The sequence below is a fragment of the Hippoglossus hippoglossus genome, chromosome 14 (genome assembly GCF_009819705.1).
Source record: "Hippoglossus hippoglossus isolate fHipHip1 chromosome 14, fHipHip1.pri, whole genome shotgun sequence".
Taxonomy (NCBI): Eukaryota; Metazoa; Chordata; class Actinopteri; order Pleuronectiformes; family Pleuronectidae; genus Hippoglossus; species Hippoglossus hippoglossus.
Genome location: NC_047164.1, coordinates 12,169,974 through 12,187,538, shown reverse-complemented (window position 1 = coordinate 12,187,538; position 17,565 = coordinate 12,169,974). Strand labels below are relative to the sequence as shown.

The following is a 17,565-nucleotide window of genomic DNA, read 5'->3' as shown; positions in this document are numbered from 1 at the left end:
TAAAAGGTCTCGGTTGCGGGTGCTGCCCTCTTGCACCCTTTGCAGAAGTGATGGTGTTGTGGAGCTGCATATGGACGTCCCACTGATGCACACACTCGACCAATGGTGAGTCAGTCTCAGCTGTCAATCAGAACAGTTCCTCACATTTTTACAGCATCAAATAACGGATTAAAACCAAACTCATCAGAAACATGAGCACTTGAACAAACATCAGTGTGATTAGAACCATCTAAAATGACAGAAACCATCTTTGCGAAAAATGTACCTATAACGTGTACTTTGATTTGTTTTATTCGGTCCATGTCCCATTCAGTAACATGGAGGAGGCCGTTCATGAGCTATACTGCAGCTAGCCACAAGGGGGTGATTATCATCATCCTTATTATTGAATGAGTTCATGTGAACTTGCACCTTAATTAGTTTGATGAACAAAAGCACATCAGCTATTTCATTGGTTTGTTTTGAAGATGTCGATCGGACTTCTTCTGAATGTTGTGTTCAGGCTTCCTGTTGTTGTGTTGCCAGGTCTGAGTTAATATCTTATTGTTTTCAGACTCTTTCATAAATGTACCAAAACTCTGCATTTTCCCTGGAACCCAACAATTGAGTCACAATGAAGCGTGACAGAGATGAGACACTCTAAACTTTAAACTGCAGTTGCTCTACTTTGTTTTCTCCACAGATAAAATGTGGCAGCATGTCGTCCTGACATTTGGCGACTGTGACTGTAGAACATCTTAACCGGGGGTCACCTGCCTGATCACCTTTGGCATGAACTTTGGAAAAGTCAAAGACGTGCTGCTTGATGATCTCAGCGTGTTCGTGGGCTCATGAGGGGAAAATTCCCTCAAAGTAAAGCTTGTAGACATCAAAGCCTTTCTCTGCACAAATTCTCTCTGATGGCATCTTGAAGCACAGGAAACAGGTGTGTGTGTGTGTGTGTGTGTGTGTGTGTGTGTGTGTGTGTGTGTGTGTGTGTGTGTGTGTGTGTGTGTGTGTGTGTGTGTGTGTGTGGTTGTTGGCTACACACGGTCAGCACAATTACAGAACATCAAAGGCTACTAACACCTCTGCTGTCGTCCCCGGTCGATTCCTCCAAAGTGAATCATCCTGCAAGGTAAATGGAGACCTGGCCACACAGCACACTGCAGAGGAGGAAGAAGAGAGGGGAGGATGAAGAGGAAAACCATGATGAGTTGAGGAGCCTGTGTACAAAGGAGAAAAGTGGCTGAGGAAAAGATTAGGATTGATGGCGAGATGGAGAGGAGTGGCTCTGACTGGAGGACTGAAAGGAGGCGACCGGAGATACGGGCAAGTGAATCCGCATCATAAAGGAGAGGAATGTATTTGCATATGGAGCGGCCGATACCTTGGTGACAGCCCCGGCTCTCACAGCTGGCAGACTGACAGCACTGGGCAGGTGTGAGGCTCGGCACCGGGGCACATTCAGAAAGTGACACTTAGCGAGAGTTGTGTGTGTGTGTGTGTGTGTGTGCACGAGAGTGTGTGTTAGCCTGCAGGTGGAAGGTCACCATTCATCTTAAACAGACCTTTGTGCATGTGCCTTCTCTCTCTTTTCAACGCACATTCATCTGAATCCTTCATTCTAAATCCCAAAATGTTCTCTTCTTTCTTTCCAAAAGGGACTTTTCCGACTGAACAGAACATTCATGCAATTAGATTATATGAAAACCTGAGGGTTATGTCCTGCAGACTGATTTCAGGTCTATGGTGTGTTCGGACCAAATAAGAAGCCCATTTTTGTGTTGTGCTACTTGTGTGAGTTTGACTGCATTTGTGTTTACCTGCACAAGTCACTCATACTTGAATCCAGGCGAAGATCGCAGGTCAAACTTCCCCACAGTTGAATTCCATGTGAAGCCACGTATTTTTGCTTTGCCACAGTAAGAGAATATTTCGTTCGCCACCTCGCTCACACAGATTGGACGTGAACGGGAGGTGAAGGTTCCCCACTGCCGTGTGTGCAGTGGGGAGTTCACACAACCCGCGGATGTTCGCTGTTTCTCTACCTGGAAGGAGGAGAAGAGCAGAGGCGATTGCTCTCCACCCTTTCTGTCTCTTGTCAACCACGGCTGAAGTGATGACAATTGAAAGTCCAACTTCCTCGCTCATGTTCTCCCAGACCTTCTCCTTATTCTTCGCCCAATTTTGATATAGATAGTGTCATGGTGCCAACATACAAAAACAGCCATTTCGCCTTCTATTTCTGATACGTCAGGACGTCAGTGATGTCAGAAATTTGCTTTGGTCTGAATGCACATTTATGTCATCAACTTTGCATCAAAACATCATATAAGTACGTGTTTGACTTGTCGTGCTGCTGCTTGGTAAAGACGTGGACTATTCTTCCTTTTATCCAAATGATTCTGTTTCACAAAACCAGCCAGTACAAGCCAAGATATATTATCACCCTTTTCAATTCAGTACACCATTCTCTGTGTGCCTTTTCTGGTCTGGGGCTTAACGCAAATCACTTCGTGCAAAGTTCAGTTCAGGGTCATTCAATGTTGAGCTGAAACCACCATTTGTTTCCTTTGATAAGAAGAGTTTTCAGGGACGCCTCCTCATCCTCTTTTCTGTGAGAAACCTACTGACATATCAAATATTTATTACAGAAAGTAAAATAACTGAGAGCAAGAGAAAGATGAAAAAAGCATAGAAAGCATGAATCTGGAGAAAGTCTAAGCTGTGGCTGCGAGGCTTTTGGTTTTCTAACTAATGGGTTTGAAGTTTTTTTATTGTTACTTTTCTATAGACATGAATGTGTCTTATATTTGGAACGTGATTAGCCCTGTAACTGTAACGATATGGACGAGGTGAGTGTAAACCTACAGAAACACAGTGGTGGGTTTGTGTGACAGCTCATTGGACTATATACTGTTTAATCTTTGCATAGCTTCAAATCCACCGCTGCCTGTCATCGCACCCGTCTCTTCCCTCTGTCCTGTGTCTCTTCTTCACCATCTAACGAAACAATACAGACGTAAAAACGTTTCGGTGAATTCGGGAAAGTTTTCCCCTCGAGGAGAAACAAACACTTTGGGGACTGATGGCTGCAACGTGTGCTTGACAGTATAAGGAAGCAATAAAAAAAGAAATGGCATTATTAACAATTTCTGTCCGATCTTCCTTGACCTCCCCGTCCCTGTTCACACGACGGCTCTGATTGATGCGGTGGTAATTGAGTTTTTTCCCTGACCCCTCACTTTTCATCAGAAGAATCACGCCTCAGCTGCAGGAACTCCGGCGTCTCCAGGCTGTGTTTATCCCTGACAGGTGGGCTGATTGCAGCTGCTTTCTTCAGTCGAACATGACGTCTTATTGCCATTACCTAATTCCCCCCTCAGTCATCATCTTCTGACTCACTGAAAAGGGTGAATACCTCTCTCTGCTGTCGATCAGGCTCAGCCGCATCCACACCTCCTCTCAGTCTCTCCCTTCTCACATTCTCATAGCCCTCTTCATGTGCTCCATCTTTTTTTATTTTCTATTTTTTTTTTACATTCATGCATCATTCTGATGCGGCTCGAGCAGAAATGATGGAAGTGGCACATTCGAGATTTAAAGGATTTTCACTTCACCACCACCGGCATGGTCACATCCAGAGCCAATACCTTAAATCTGACCACAAGAGCTCACAGCTTGTGAATAGTGAACACAAACTGTAGATGCTATTACTCAAAAATAACACATGCATTTCTCGAGTCTCTCTGTTTTGGGCATTTCAGAATTATAGAACTATTGCATCTTACATTTATTACTTGACCATATCTAGAGCCACTAAATCTGACCACAAGGACGGATTTTACAGACGAATACAAATACAGTTGATATTAGTATTGTACTGTATTGCAATGCATTCTCAAGTCTCTCAGTTTTTGGGATTTCAAAATCTAAAGCTGTGAAAAAGTCAAGCGGAAACTATATTAGTTATAGAACAATTCAGGCTCACGTTTTCCCAGACGTTGTCTTTGGAATCGGTTTGAGTGGATCTCAAATAATAAGTGAGGGTTCGTTCATGAAGTGACCCTGGACACAAACTTCCAGAAATCATCTCCTCCAAGTTTAGTGTTGAGTAAAGTGTTTTTCAAGCTCCGCCGTCTGCAGGTGCCCGAGGCAACATCCACTTTACTGCGTTTTCCCTCGTTACTCTTTTTCTCTTGTCACTCAATCTTGATTGACTGAGACTTTTAACTTCTTATATTGTGTATCGCAGCTAGAGCTGCTGTGTCAGCCTCGCGTGAACCACCGACTAATACAGAAAAACAGAGGCTGAAAGACTGGACAAATTGGACGGCATCATAACAGCACCAGCACCACCACGGACTGCAGAGCTTATAAACAACATGAATTATTCTTGTTAGTAGAAATTCATGAACATGTCTCCGTTCGCCTCTGTTTTTATGAGTGTGTTCTCCGTGTGTGTGTGTGCGTGGATCTTTGTGAATTCAGACAAAAGCTGAAGTGTTTGTTGTGCATCGGCTCAGAAACACTGAGGTAGAAGAAGAAAAACGGTGATTTAGAACAAAAATAGAATGAGGCTTGCACAGATGTTTTGGCAACTATTTATTCAACAAGTTCCATTTTATACATGAGAACGAACCTCTAAATTAACCATAATAGATAATGGGAGAAAAAACACCTCCGTCATGGCGCTATATATCGAGTCAAGCCCTCTTAGTACAGCTTGATATGAAAACCCTCTTATTTCACCAAAGGTACATCAGAAGCTGAACTAACGTGTCTATAGCTCTAATCCTGAACTTTTACTGTGGATATTTTATATTCAGTGAGTGATAGTGCATTACAACTCCTTCCATCTAAAAACCCATGGACATAAAGATGTGTGTGGCTACAAGAAAAAAAAGAAACAAGAGGACAACAGCATTGAACTGCTTACACACCATAAGCTAAAATCAGCTGACATCGTGTCCAAACACAACTCCTATCGTTATCGAAACTCGTGATCAGTTGCAGCATATTTCTAAACCTCAGTATTTCAAGTCGGTGGTCATATAAAAAAAAAAATGTACAGCTTCTTGAGTCTTAAATATCCCAATGACAGAGTTACTGAAGAATCACTGAATAAACTTTATTAACATCGTGATGATCTTAAGCTCAACAAATACACGGTGGTGTCAGCGTCACAGGGACGAGCAGAGAGACAACTGCCCACAGGCCCCTCCAACTAAAACAATACAAATCAAAATCTCTGAATGAAAAATATTCCTGAGATGCAAAAAAAAGGAAAAAACAAAACAAAACAGATAATCATGTCATCACCGTGACAATATGGAGATTGGGGCTGATTGATTCTAGTGTCGATATTGCAGTGTGCTAAAGCCAAACTGTACAGCAGAGACATACGACAGGTCAGAGACAGGACAGGAATGAGCCATGTCATGATATCAGCACTGAACACAACCATTAAAAGCATGAGTTAAAATAAAATGTAAAACGAGTACAGTTAAACAGAAACAATGGCCGATACGTCCACATGCATCTCTCTTCACTCAGGGGTTCTGAGTGGACTTGGTATGGGGCCTCTAATTTCCTCAAACTGGGAACAAGAGCAGGCGCTGGTGCAAACTCGGGGGCCGATCGCACGAATGTGTGTCCCGGACTGACTCCGATATTTTGGGAGCAGATGTGCTCCTGCAGGATGATTACACATCGCCGCATCAGCAAAGTGGGGTTTGGACAAGGTTCAATTATCACACCAGCTCATCCAGTGTCTCTAAAAACGTCCGACAGGCGGGAGGAGGAGAACGGAGCAAACCGGAGGAGCAGTCGCAAAGCACAAATAAACAGAGCTGCACATTCACATCTGAGTGTTCTGGAGATAAAAGTAAATCATTTAATAAGGTGAGGATATCAGTGCACTTAGTCAATATTGGCAGCAGCTTGAACTATAATAAAATGTGTTTTCATTATTGTTGTCTGTTGCCTGGAGCATGCACATGGTTCCCGCTGCTGTATGGCGACGGCAGCTTTTAATCCGCCGAAACAGGAATATCTATTAATACAGCACAACCTATGAATCAAGCCCATAACAAACAAGATGTGTTATGTGTGTTAAAGTCTGTGTTTGGAAATGTGAGCATTGAAAGAGGGAAAAACTCAGCAGACATTTGGTCTTTGATCAGGTCCGTATGTGGCTTCAACATGAAAATAATTCACAAAATAGTTTCCAATTTCATGCACAAATTACTGCCAGTGTGCACGACTCAATCTGCAGAAACCTCAGCTGTGTCACTCCCACACTCAGCCCGAGAAAGTGGCTTCATTTGGAAGCAGGAAATTAACCGGAGACGAGTCTAAAGAGCGAACTTGTGCCCAATAGAAATGCCTGCGTCAGTGCGGCCACCGTCTCGCCGCCGGGAAGAAATTAGAGGCCCGCGATGTCCTAACGGATGCACACAGGAAATCAATGAGGCAACATGTTTAAAGCTTAGTTTGAACGCACGACAGCGAGGAAACAGGAATAACTGACCCCAAGATGTGACAGAACTACAGGAGGTTCTATCATAGTTAAATATACTGCAGGATGGTGTGTGCCAGGCAGTTGAAAATAAAAAGATTCAGGTTTGGTCTCATCACTGTCATGTGAAAACACATATTTACAAAGGGATTTGAGAAAGAAACAACAAAAAAAAACACATTTCACCACTAAAAAATACCCATCAAATTAGTCTGAGTGCATAATGTCAGTAAGTGGCACCTGTTTCATTTCATCACTGCAGACCTGGTTATGTGTGAGCATTCAATATAAAACTTCCTGTTCCTCTGACGTCACAATCAACAAATCCATTCGGCTGCTCTCCAAACTCCGACGTAAAGAAACGGGGGAAAAAACGTGAATTTAAGACATAAAAGAAAAAGAAGACATCGCATCATTGTGATAAATGTATTTATACACACGTGATAAAAAACGTTTTCAGACCAGAACCAGTCTAGAAAGCTCTAACTCTTTTGTGGCGAGGTTGACGTCATAGCTGTTGATGGTAAATTGACTGAAGTGCACATTTTCATATGCAAGGTAAATCCTGCATCAGTGTTAATAAGCAAAAACTGAGAAGACAGATCAAATGACTCAGGACTCTTGATTCGCTCCGGCGCCGCTCGGGTTCAAACACACGGAACAAGACCTTACTCGCTGACCTCATTTGCATAATGTTGTAAATTGGCCATTGAATTGGAGACAGCTGGAAACACTTTTTTTTATCGCCCTTGGTAATAATTTGCTCCCTTAAGATTAGCGCCTCGCATTTAAGTCTTTAATTTCAGAGGCCAAAGTGTTTATCACTCGTGGCACAGGAGAGTAAATCTGCCGAATTCCTGCAAAGTGATGAAAGACGCGGAACTGGGACAAGGAAAAAGAAACGGCTTCCTCGGATATGTCTTGTTAGGTTGTTTATCTTTGTTTGTGCACACCTTCATCCTTATTTTTAATATTTCACCCTATCCAATTTGCATTTTAAGTATTTAGTAAAGACAGATGCACATTTTCTTCTATTTCTGTGCACAGAAGGCCACTGCACAGGACACCATTTCTTTCCACATTTCACTGATTTTCTTTTTTTGTTGTTGTTGTTAATCATATTTCCATATATAGATGACGTCAGCTCCAATAAATGAATGATGATAAAGAACCAAACAAAAACATGCTAATGTGTATTACGAAACTTTAGTTCTCACACATTATATACATGCCTTGTGCCAAAACAAAAATACATTTCTTTAAAAAGATTTCTAATAAGGATTATGCAATGAAAAATGAACCAAAAATAAAAACAAAGCAAACTGATTAAAGGTGGCTAATATACAAATTTGAAGGAATACGGAAATCCAGAATCCAGAACAGCAATTTTCACAATCAACCACATTTTTAGCAGACACAATATACAGCAGGAAGCTAAAAACCACTTCAACCAAAAATATAAAAAAAACATTTTTCTTTCAATAAAAAAAACAAAACATGAATTAGCTTACACTTAAAAAAAAAGATGCACCGTATGAACTAAAAGAACTAAATCAAACAGCCTTGTCATCTTTCCACGACCCATTTGATCAGAGGAACCAGCTCAAAGATGATCGAGTAATAGTAACACTGTTACTCTTTCAGACATTTTTGTGCTTCTATGTTTTGTCGTCAGTTTCTAGTTTTGGAAAGGAGGCCCCTGCACATCTGTGACCCAGCAACACTACGTTTTCTTTCCTTTTTTTTAACTTTTAGCTTGAAGACCCCATGAAATGGAAATTAGCATCAGACAGGATGACCGGAGTCTTTAGCCTGAGAGACATACGCCACTGAGGCAGAGATGCTAAAAGTTAGCGAGCGATGGAAACATTGGCTTCTAGCAGTTGTCAGGCAGTGCATGTCCATGTATTGGGGGTGTAGCTTAGACGCATTGTTTCCCATTAAATATCTAGACTGTGGCAGCCCTATTTGATGCATGCTCACTCGTGCCTCATGCTCGCGCTATGGTCCACAACATTTCTACCATCCACGCAGACCGCTGTGCCATGCAATGTGAGGCCTTTCTCTCACACGAGAATCTACCTTTCACTCTTTAGTCTGTGTACCTGTCACTTGGAATCTGTTGCGCGTGAGAATGACCTTCGAGCGGGTGCATGTGTACAGCTGTTAAGTGAGGGCTGATGGGAGGATAAGTTGCAGTAGCTTCTCTAGGATTACCAACCCTAGCTTTAATTCAACGCATTCAACCCTCCTGCGCATACTGCGATTGTGCTCTTCAGCCTGTATTATCTGCTGATGGTTCACTTCACATTTCATGGGGTCCTTCGGGCTTGAAAAAAAATGGTCACATTAACAAAAACAAAAAGTCTTGAAAAGTGGAAAAGCTAAACTCACTCTGAAACAATTTGTACAGCTTTTAGAGAGGAGATTGATACACCTGAACCCTTGATGTGAACAACAAACTACTGTTAAGCTGTCAAGAGGACACTGAAGATGTTTTCGCTAAACTGCAGCCTGGGACAGTGCAGGAATATACAGACAAAAGTACATAGCGACAGCAGGTTCAGCAAATGTATTTTTTTTTTTATATATAGTTGATTGAGTTGATTTGATGGAATGCTTCGTCTAGTATCCTTCATATATTTTTGGTGTGTATTCTCTGCTCTAAACAATACCAACAATACCTTTTTTATTAACCCTACCCCTAAGAATGAAAATCATATTACACACGCATCTGACAAACCTCACTACAGTGTCACACAAAACCTTCTTCGTATCTTACAAGGGTCAACTGTTTAATTACAAAGTCTATTTAGAGGGGATGGGGTCGGCGGGGGTGGGGGGGGTGGGGGTGGGGGGAGCGGTGGAGCGTCTAAAAGTACCATATTCAGTGTGATAGACATGTATAAGGCGTAAAAACAGCACAGATCTTCATTCAAATAAAAAGACGCAATGCATAATACAAAGCTGTGAGTTAAGCAATGAAATGATGGTCCGGTGAACCATCGAAGAAGCATTTACATTGCTACCGACAGACGATACATGAAGGCATTGACAGAAGTTCAATGGCGTCTGTATTTTTAGGCACCGTGTTGATGTGAGACATGATATGTGTCTGTGGACGTGTGTGTGTGTGTGTGTGTGTGTGTGTGTGTGTGTGTGTGTGTGTGTGTGAACAAAGGGGATTTCGTGTGTGTTTGGATGTCTGCCTGGGAGGGAAGGACGTACGAGGGGACACGCAAGAAGCAGTCATGGCAGATACACAGATTTCCAGGAACTCATGTCAAAAGATGAGGAAACATGTGACAAAGGGCAAAACTTCGGCAGCGACGGTGGAGCTGCCTGTGAAAACTGGCTGTCAAAAGAAACGGAATACGAGAGGAAGAAATAAAGGACGAGGTGTAAGTGAAAGAAATGGGCTTAACAAAAAAGGCAATAACACTCGGGAAACTTCTCTATCCGTGGACTGCCTGCGGGTTCCTGGTGGTCGCGACGGGGCAGTGGTCAGAGGTGGAGAAGAAGAAAAGGGGCCGAGAGAGAAAGAGAGAAAAAGAGATACAGAGACCGAAAGAGGAAAAGAGGGAGAAGGAGAGAGCTGCATAGCTCCCCCTGCAGTCTAAATGAAGTATTCTTTCTTTTCTTCTGCGTGTGCATGGTTGCCCTCAGCGTTGATGATGGCGGTGTCGGCGTCGGGCGCATCGTCCGCTCCTTTGGCTTCGTTTGTCAAGTATGTTCCTGAGGAAACGGAAAAAAAAACAAATCTGTATCAAGGAAAACAAATACCGAGCAGCCCTGCGTGGTGTTTGCTGCCTGAGGCGAAAAACACATCTGAAGACAACATCAGTAATGCTGCATTATTCATATAGAGAATGAGGAGCTCGGATAGTGACGAGTGTGTTAATAAAGCAGAGAGAAGGTGTGTGTGTGTGTGTGTGTGTGTGTGTGTAACTCAGAGTTTCACCTCCAAATAACGTGATGCAGCTCTCCGAGTAAAAAGCACGAGGGCTGAAAACTGACAATTAACTTTGAAGCCAAAGCTTTTTTTTGACTCTTCTCTCTCTTTCGCAGAGATGCTAAATGTTTAAGCCAATTAAGTCCTATGTCACAAATTCCATTGTATCACTGTGCATGTGAGTTAAGAATATGATACAGGGACTTTGTGACCTTATAAATCACCTTTTAATATCACAGTTGATCCATTGAGTCAGTATGAAGGCTGCAACTAAGAATTCATAAACTCATATAGTAATTCATCACATTTTTCATTGAATTATTTCCATTCCACATATTTCCACATTTCTGCATTGTTTAAAAATACGAAAAACCCGAAAAAACTATGTCCTATATAACGACGTGCCCTGAACTGTCCATCAGTGCTTCTTATACGTGCATGACTCAAGCCTTCTTCTCCACTGGGTGTATGTCAGACATTTGTGCATTGGGAATGGTGAGGGTCTCTGGTGTCTAATGGGACAAGTAGGATGTGCTCCGCTGGTTTCTTGAGCCTCGAGAGACTCAGGTCTGCTCCACTGAGGATTTACCTTTATGCCTGGCCAGGTATCTTCCCAGAACAATGATTAAACACAAGGTGACGAAGACCACGACGGCCACCACCCCTCCGATCAAGGCATGGTCAGTGCCGTGCTGCCCCAGAGCGTTGGGATCTAAGGAGAGACACACAGAGAGAAACAAAGAGAGAGGATGACGGCATCGGCTGGCGAGGTGAGGGAGTGAGGGCAGAGGAGCAGCGAGAGGCAGGTAATACAAAACAGAGCAAGGAGGAAGCAGAAGATTATTCCCAGCTTGTTCCTGATCTAATGATTGTTTTGAGCTGCTGTCATTCCCCTCTCGCCATTCACATCATGCCGCCGGAGCTGAACTGCCTCGCACTCTGAGAATAATAATGGGGAGAGAGAGTGAGGCAGAGAGACGGACAACACATTGACACAGAGCGCGGCTACGGGCAGGCGTGCATTCGGCCTGCAAAATGAAAGGAAGAGAGAATAAAAGACAGGAGTTGGAATAAAGAGGTGAATAATTCAGGACCACCCGCGCGGAGTCCCCAACATGCAAACGAGGGCAGCAGCGGAGGAGTAGTACACAGTAAATAAATCATCAAACGGAAAATAAAAACGGAAAGATCAATCTTCTTCTGTTTTCCTGGCGAGAGGGATTGTTGTTGGGGAAATGAATTAGGTGTTAGAGAGTTGGTACTGGTCCCTCGCCGTCGGGAGAGCGGCAGAAATGATTGTAAAAGTCATGTGAGAGCGAAGACAGCGTTATTAGCTCGTTCACGCCTCATGGAAATAAAAACTCATCAAAGGTTTCCCTTTACTTCAGCAAAAGCTTATTACATTTTATTATTCACTTCCATTTTTTTTCACGAAGTCTGACTTTCAGGCTATTCAAGGTAAGAGTGAGGGTGTGACACTGACAGTGCACTGTGGAAGGATCTAAAAAAAAAGTTGACAGTGGCAGCAGTGGGGGAGATGGGTGACGGGATAACGTGTATTATTCATATCGGTCCGTGACACCTGAGAAATTAGCACTCGTCTCATTATCCACCTCTGAGCACCAGTGTCACTATGTGTTTTGGTGTCTGTGTGTGGGGCTCATGGTGGTTAACATGTCAGAGTGGGGTATGCAGCGAGAGAAGGCTGGTTTAGACACAGCCCACGTCGTACATTGCCTCTTTCCCTCTTCAGTATTCTCCTTTTCTTTTCCAAGTCCGCCCATGTGGCCGAATTGAACAGCTGGCTCGCTCTCGCCCCATAACTCCCGGGGTCCGAGCGACCAGGCCGCCACGCTTCGCTGCCTCCATGTGGACAAATACACACTCATACTCGCGCACTCATACGTGCAGACATGCGTGGCGTGGGTTCACTGTGCTGCGGTACTGCTTGGTCAGTGGAGCGGAGAGTAGAGGAACGTTCCCCCCGGCGCTGCCCAGCACGGCGAGGACTCAGGGCGTTTAGATTCACACATGGCTGTGTCTCTTCACCTCTACCTGTCAGGATGTCAACATACACACCCACTGTCTGTCTGTGCTTCAGTTTAGTTGTTACAACCCAGTGCTGGCACAAACAGCTCCTCGCCACACACACTTCTACAGGATGCTACACATCGCACATGCAATATGCTGGTGTCATGTCCAAGTGGTTGGGATGTACGCCAACCCCCTGGACACCTCTAGGACATGTTCGATTCAACGCTACCGCATCACTTTTGACCTTGAAGGAAAACGACACTGAAAACCAGTCTTCTGAGTAGAATAGAAAGCTCGCTCTGAAGGGATTGCAGCTTGTCCCTTCATGGAAGAGAGCCGCTCAGTTAGTATGAATCACGACAGGGACCTTAAAGCTGGGGTTGGTAATCCTGGAGAAGCAAGAACAGGCTACAATTTGAAATATTGCAACCGATCCCACACTCGCCCATCGGCCCGCCACGTCCCCTAAAACATGATCGCTCACTGCATGACAACTGCTAGAAGCCGGCTATCTTGTGACTCGCTCACTAACTTCTGACCATCGTCTCTGCTTCAGCAGCATCTTTCTCTCGGACAGCCAATCATTTCATTTGGTCTGAATGGATGGGCGAGGGTTACAGACGACTTTACGTATTGATGGTTATCGCGACGTGAAGAGGATTTAATGTTGTTAAAATAACATCGTACGATATATGCTACTGCTTTGTAATATCCCCGCAGCTCCAGCAAAAGTAGAATATATATATATATATATATATATATGATTTACTATCAAAGTGGAAATTGTTAACCACATACTGAGCATGAAGATCAATGGCAGGGAAGCTGATTATGCTGCAGCGGTGGTTTGAAAAACTTACTGTGGTGTATTTTAATGATTTATTTCTTTTTCTCTCACCATGACTCTGCATTGCCAATTTATCGCGACTGTGACTTATCTGTTAAACCAACGTGTGGTATAAGTAGGAATAATTTGATCCTGATACCATGATATGTTCAACTTCAATGAGACACACTGGATAAGGAAAATGGACTTGTGTGGCACTTGTGTGATCACTGTAACACATTTGTTATTAATGAACTAATTTCTGAACATAAAGTAATTTAAAACTGAAACCTGGTTAAAAAGCAACAAACCTACTGTTCTAATTATGACATCACCTCCATGATGTAGTTATTAGGGTTTGGTTGAATGGTATAATTGTGGCCTGACTGCTTCTATATTTGCTGAGGCTCTGAACTGTATAGAAACATTCCTATTGGTTGGCTACAGATGGGTTTAATGTAATGTTGTCTCTGGTCAGAACCAATTATGGCAACATTCTAGTCTTTTAATCTACACGGGGATGACATGGCCCGACTCTAAAGCTGATAAGTTGCTGAAATTGCTGAGCTCCATTGATTTTATCCAACACGTTAAGAGGCCGCCTCACAACCGGGGCCACACGTTGGATATAATTATTACTCACGGTCTAAGGATTGATCCTCTGTAATTAAACTGCTGCATTTTTCCTCTGCATTGTTATCATCATGTAGCTTTGTTACTGAGCGGGTTATCTGAAGTTTGATAAATCGTATTAATAACATGGTTCCTTCCTCCGTCCTGTGATTATCTAGTTAACAATTTTATTAATAAGATGATGACTTACCATTAGCACTATGGCACCAGCGAAACTAAATGAGATTAAATATGAACGGAAACCCCCATGGAGAACAGGGGCTGTCATTAACCTAAAGACAAACTTTTAAAGAACACATCACTAACTTTAACAAAGCAATTTGAAATACAAGACAAGCTCATTTCTCAAAGGTGATTTCTAAAAATCCCCAAAATCCCAAAACACTATACTCAACTATTGACAACCTCATAAATCGAGCTTCAACTAGAGTGGCACTCAGTTGAGCACAAACCTCCGTCAAAGCCCAACTGTTCCCTTATGAAACCAAATGTAAATTCATTAGATCCAAATTTTTATTTGGAGCTGCACCATATTTCACACACTCATTAATATCAGTTCCCAAAAAATGCCATTTTCTTTCATCAAGATCCATGAATTATTCTCCAGGAATTTGAGGAGAATATAAACAAAATTCCTTAACTTGCAATGTAAAGCCCTGATCCAGCAACATTTGATGGGATCATCATTGGGTTATGACTCGACTTTTGCATAATCCTGATGATTTACAAACAAATCCAGACGTACCCTAATATCCCTGCTTGCAAGGTAAAGCTCTATATATTTGTCAAGTTAACACAGGCTGAACGGTACAATGAAAAGTCTTGGACGAGAACAACAGGTCAGCTCCGCAATGCAAGAAGAGAAGAAGAGAGAAGAAAATGTAAGTTAAGTTTAAATAAAGCAAACAAGCTCCTGTATAGTGATCTGTGTCAGACAACTGTGATTTTGCTGCTGCTGGTGAAGAAAAGCTCCTTTTTTAAACTATGTTTAATTATCTAAAGGTTGAAATGCCAGCGATTGTTAATCACTCTATCCTGACTTGTACTTTCCTATGTATGTATGTGTTTATTTATTATAAATATCATATATCTTTCAAGCTAAAATGGGCTTATTATTCAATTGATTTTCATTTAACTCGATGTTTGTGAAGCAACAGAAGCCGGTGACCTGTCGTCATTATATAAAGTACAAAGTGTAAATACACTTAGCTCGAGTGCCTTGGCCTTCAAGTGCTAAACATGGCTAATGTATAGTGTTCTTGTGTATTCTCTTCTAATCCGCTGCTACACTATAGAACGAAAAAAAACTAAAAAACAGCGAGGGTTCATAAAGACACACCGAGAAAAGAAAAGAAAAAATATAGAGTGATTTAAAGGAAAAGGTTGAAATTTCAGCTCGAGCGAGACAAGGAGGGGAGGGATATATTTTTATGGCTGCGGAACACATTATCTTTTAATAAGGGCACATACATTCTTCTCTGTGTGATTTAATATGTGAGCGTGGCAGAGCAAACTCCTCTTTTAATATTTATAACGCTCCCCTTGTCGTCTGGCCTTGCGAATGGGGCTTGTTTAATAAATTAAAGGGGTTCAGGGCTTGTGTGAGGCACAGCTTGGCCAGACTGAACCAAAGTGTTGCTCTTTAACTGCTCAAGTAACTCCTCATCTGATCTGTTTCACTGATGCTGGCTCCATATGGGCTAACTGCGAAAGGAGGCGTGATGGTAGTACTGTGGGGGGGGGGGGGGTTTCAGGACTCTGTGAAGACTCGAAATGGAAGAATATAGAATATAAAATATAGTCAAAGAATATAGCCATAATGTGTGTCTCAATTCAGGGGCCGGTTCTTTCTGGAGCTGCATTTGAAGACGGATTGCATCACAGCGGAACAACTACGCTGTCCCATTTTATAAGACCTTCCAACTGCGGCTGATAGATGTGTCCTCCAACAGGTGGATCCTTCTCGGGTCAACACATCCCAGGATTCATTGCGCTTTGCTGACAAACTGCTTTTTTAAAGAGATAATGGCGGCGGCAAATGTCTGATGCCGACACTTTTAAATGTAAGTGTCCAGCTTGGAAAGAAAGCCAAACATCCTATACATCAGAGTAAAAGCATGTGTCAAAGCTGCTGAACATTTTCTGCCAAACTCCAAGAAGAACACTGGTAATAACTGAAATGTGACTCACTAAACAATTATTAGTCCTTGATAGAACTCATGTGGTACAGACATTTGTAACTTATGTGCAAAGGAATAATTATGAGTTCTAGTGAAATGTCATATATTCAATTCAATCCAGGGCTCAGCTGGAAAGAAATTATGACCCTACTCTTGTCCCCTGCTTCCATAATGCCACCACTTCCATGTCACGCTGATCCGACCTGATACCTGCAATATCACACACTAGGTGGTGAATCGAGTTTCCTGATCTTTGCATAAAAAGGTAAATGGGAAATCTATAAGAGGGGAAGCTGGGAGTGGAGTGGCTGAGCAGTCAAAGCACTAAAAGGTTTGACTTGAGTAACTTCCTCGTTGTCTGTACTGAATATTGAATATGTGCCCTTAGCTCATTCTTCAAACACTGTATTTGCTGCCAATGTCAGAAAAACTTCAGAAGAAACGTCTCCTCCTCTGTAAAATATTGTTACAGCATCTCTCGGGCCTGAGAGGAAACCATCCTCCGCCAAATTTGAACAGATCAGACGCAGTGTTGAAAATTTTCAGCAAGCTATAGTCAAATGGTATTTATATACTGCTCTTAACATACTGTACATTTCTGCCTCTCTCACTTTCCCCCTCGGTATTAAATAGTTTTTATATTATATTCATGCCCTACAAGCATCTGTTTCTTCTTTGGGATTACACGATTTCCTCTCTATATCTTAGATAAAGCTTTGTGAAGCAATGGCTCCAGTTGCTCAGATCAATAAATCAGCAGCTAGCTTAAGCACAGGCTCCCAGAGCTGCAGTGTCCTTGTGTCTGTGGTGTGGGTCAGGGAATCTTTGTGTGTGTGTGTGTGTGTGTGTGTGTGTGTGTGTGTGTGTGTGTGTGTGTGTGTGTGTGTGTGTGTGTGTGTGTGTGTGTGTGTGTGTGTGTGTGTGTGTGTGTGTGAGTGAGTGAGTGAGAGAGAGAAATAGTGCATCGTGACATAATAATTTCTACATTAACTAGTGGAGAGCCCGTTCTTAACCTGCCTGTTTGTTTGGCTTGTGGTGAGGCAGGTTGTTGCTTTCTATCTGAAACTATGAAAGTGACCTGCAGTAATTGAGCCAAAGACCAGCTCCAGGACCCAGTCCACAGAACCCAGGAGCTGCATCACCACTGCTGCACAAAGAGCTGTTCACCTGTTTACTGAAAGTGCGGTGAAGCTCAACACAACCTTAACATTTTGTTCTCCAGTTACTCCGGGTACCCGGCTTCCTCCGCCAATCCAAAAACATGCAGATTGGGAATTAGGTTGATTGGAGACTCTAAATTAACCATAGGTGTAAATGTGAATGGTTGTTTGTCTCAATGTCAGCCCTCAAAGGATGAGCAGTATAGATAATGATGGATAATGGATGATCATTTCCATAATTTCCTGCTGTGCCCAGATTCAGCTTTTTATTTGAAAAT

At 42.6% G+C, this 17,565-nt stretch overlaps 1 protein-coding gene across 5 annotated transcripts in view; it reads right to left on the bottom strand.

Annotated features, from left to right (window-relative positions):
• Positions 1–9,648: 9,648 nt before the first annotated feature.
• cadm2a (cell adhesion molecule 2a) overlaps positions 9,649–17,565 on the bottom strand; it is a 203,677-nt gene continuing 195,760 nt past the window's right edge. For all 5 annotated transcript variants that reach the window (XM_034606413.1, XM_034606414.1, XM_034606410.1 and 2 more), the window contains 2 exons: positions 11,044–11,166; positions 9,649–10,237 (listed from right to left, as the gene is read on the bottom strand). In XM_034606413.1, coding sequence (XP_034462304.1) covers positions 10,119–10,237; positions 11,044–11,166 — 242 coding nt within the window. In that variant the 3' untranslated portion in view covers positions 9,649–10,118. The remainder of the gene's footprint in view (positions 10,238–11,043; positions 11,167–17,565) is intronic.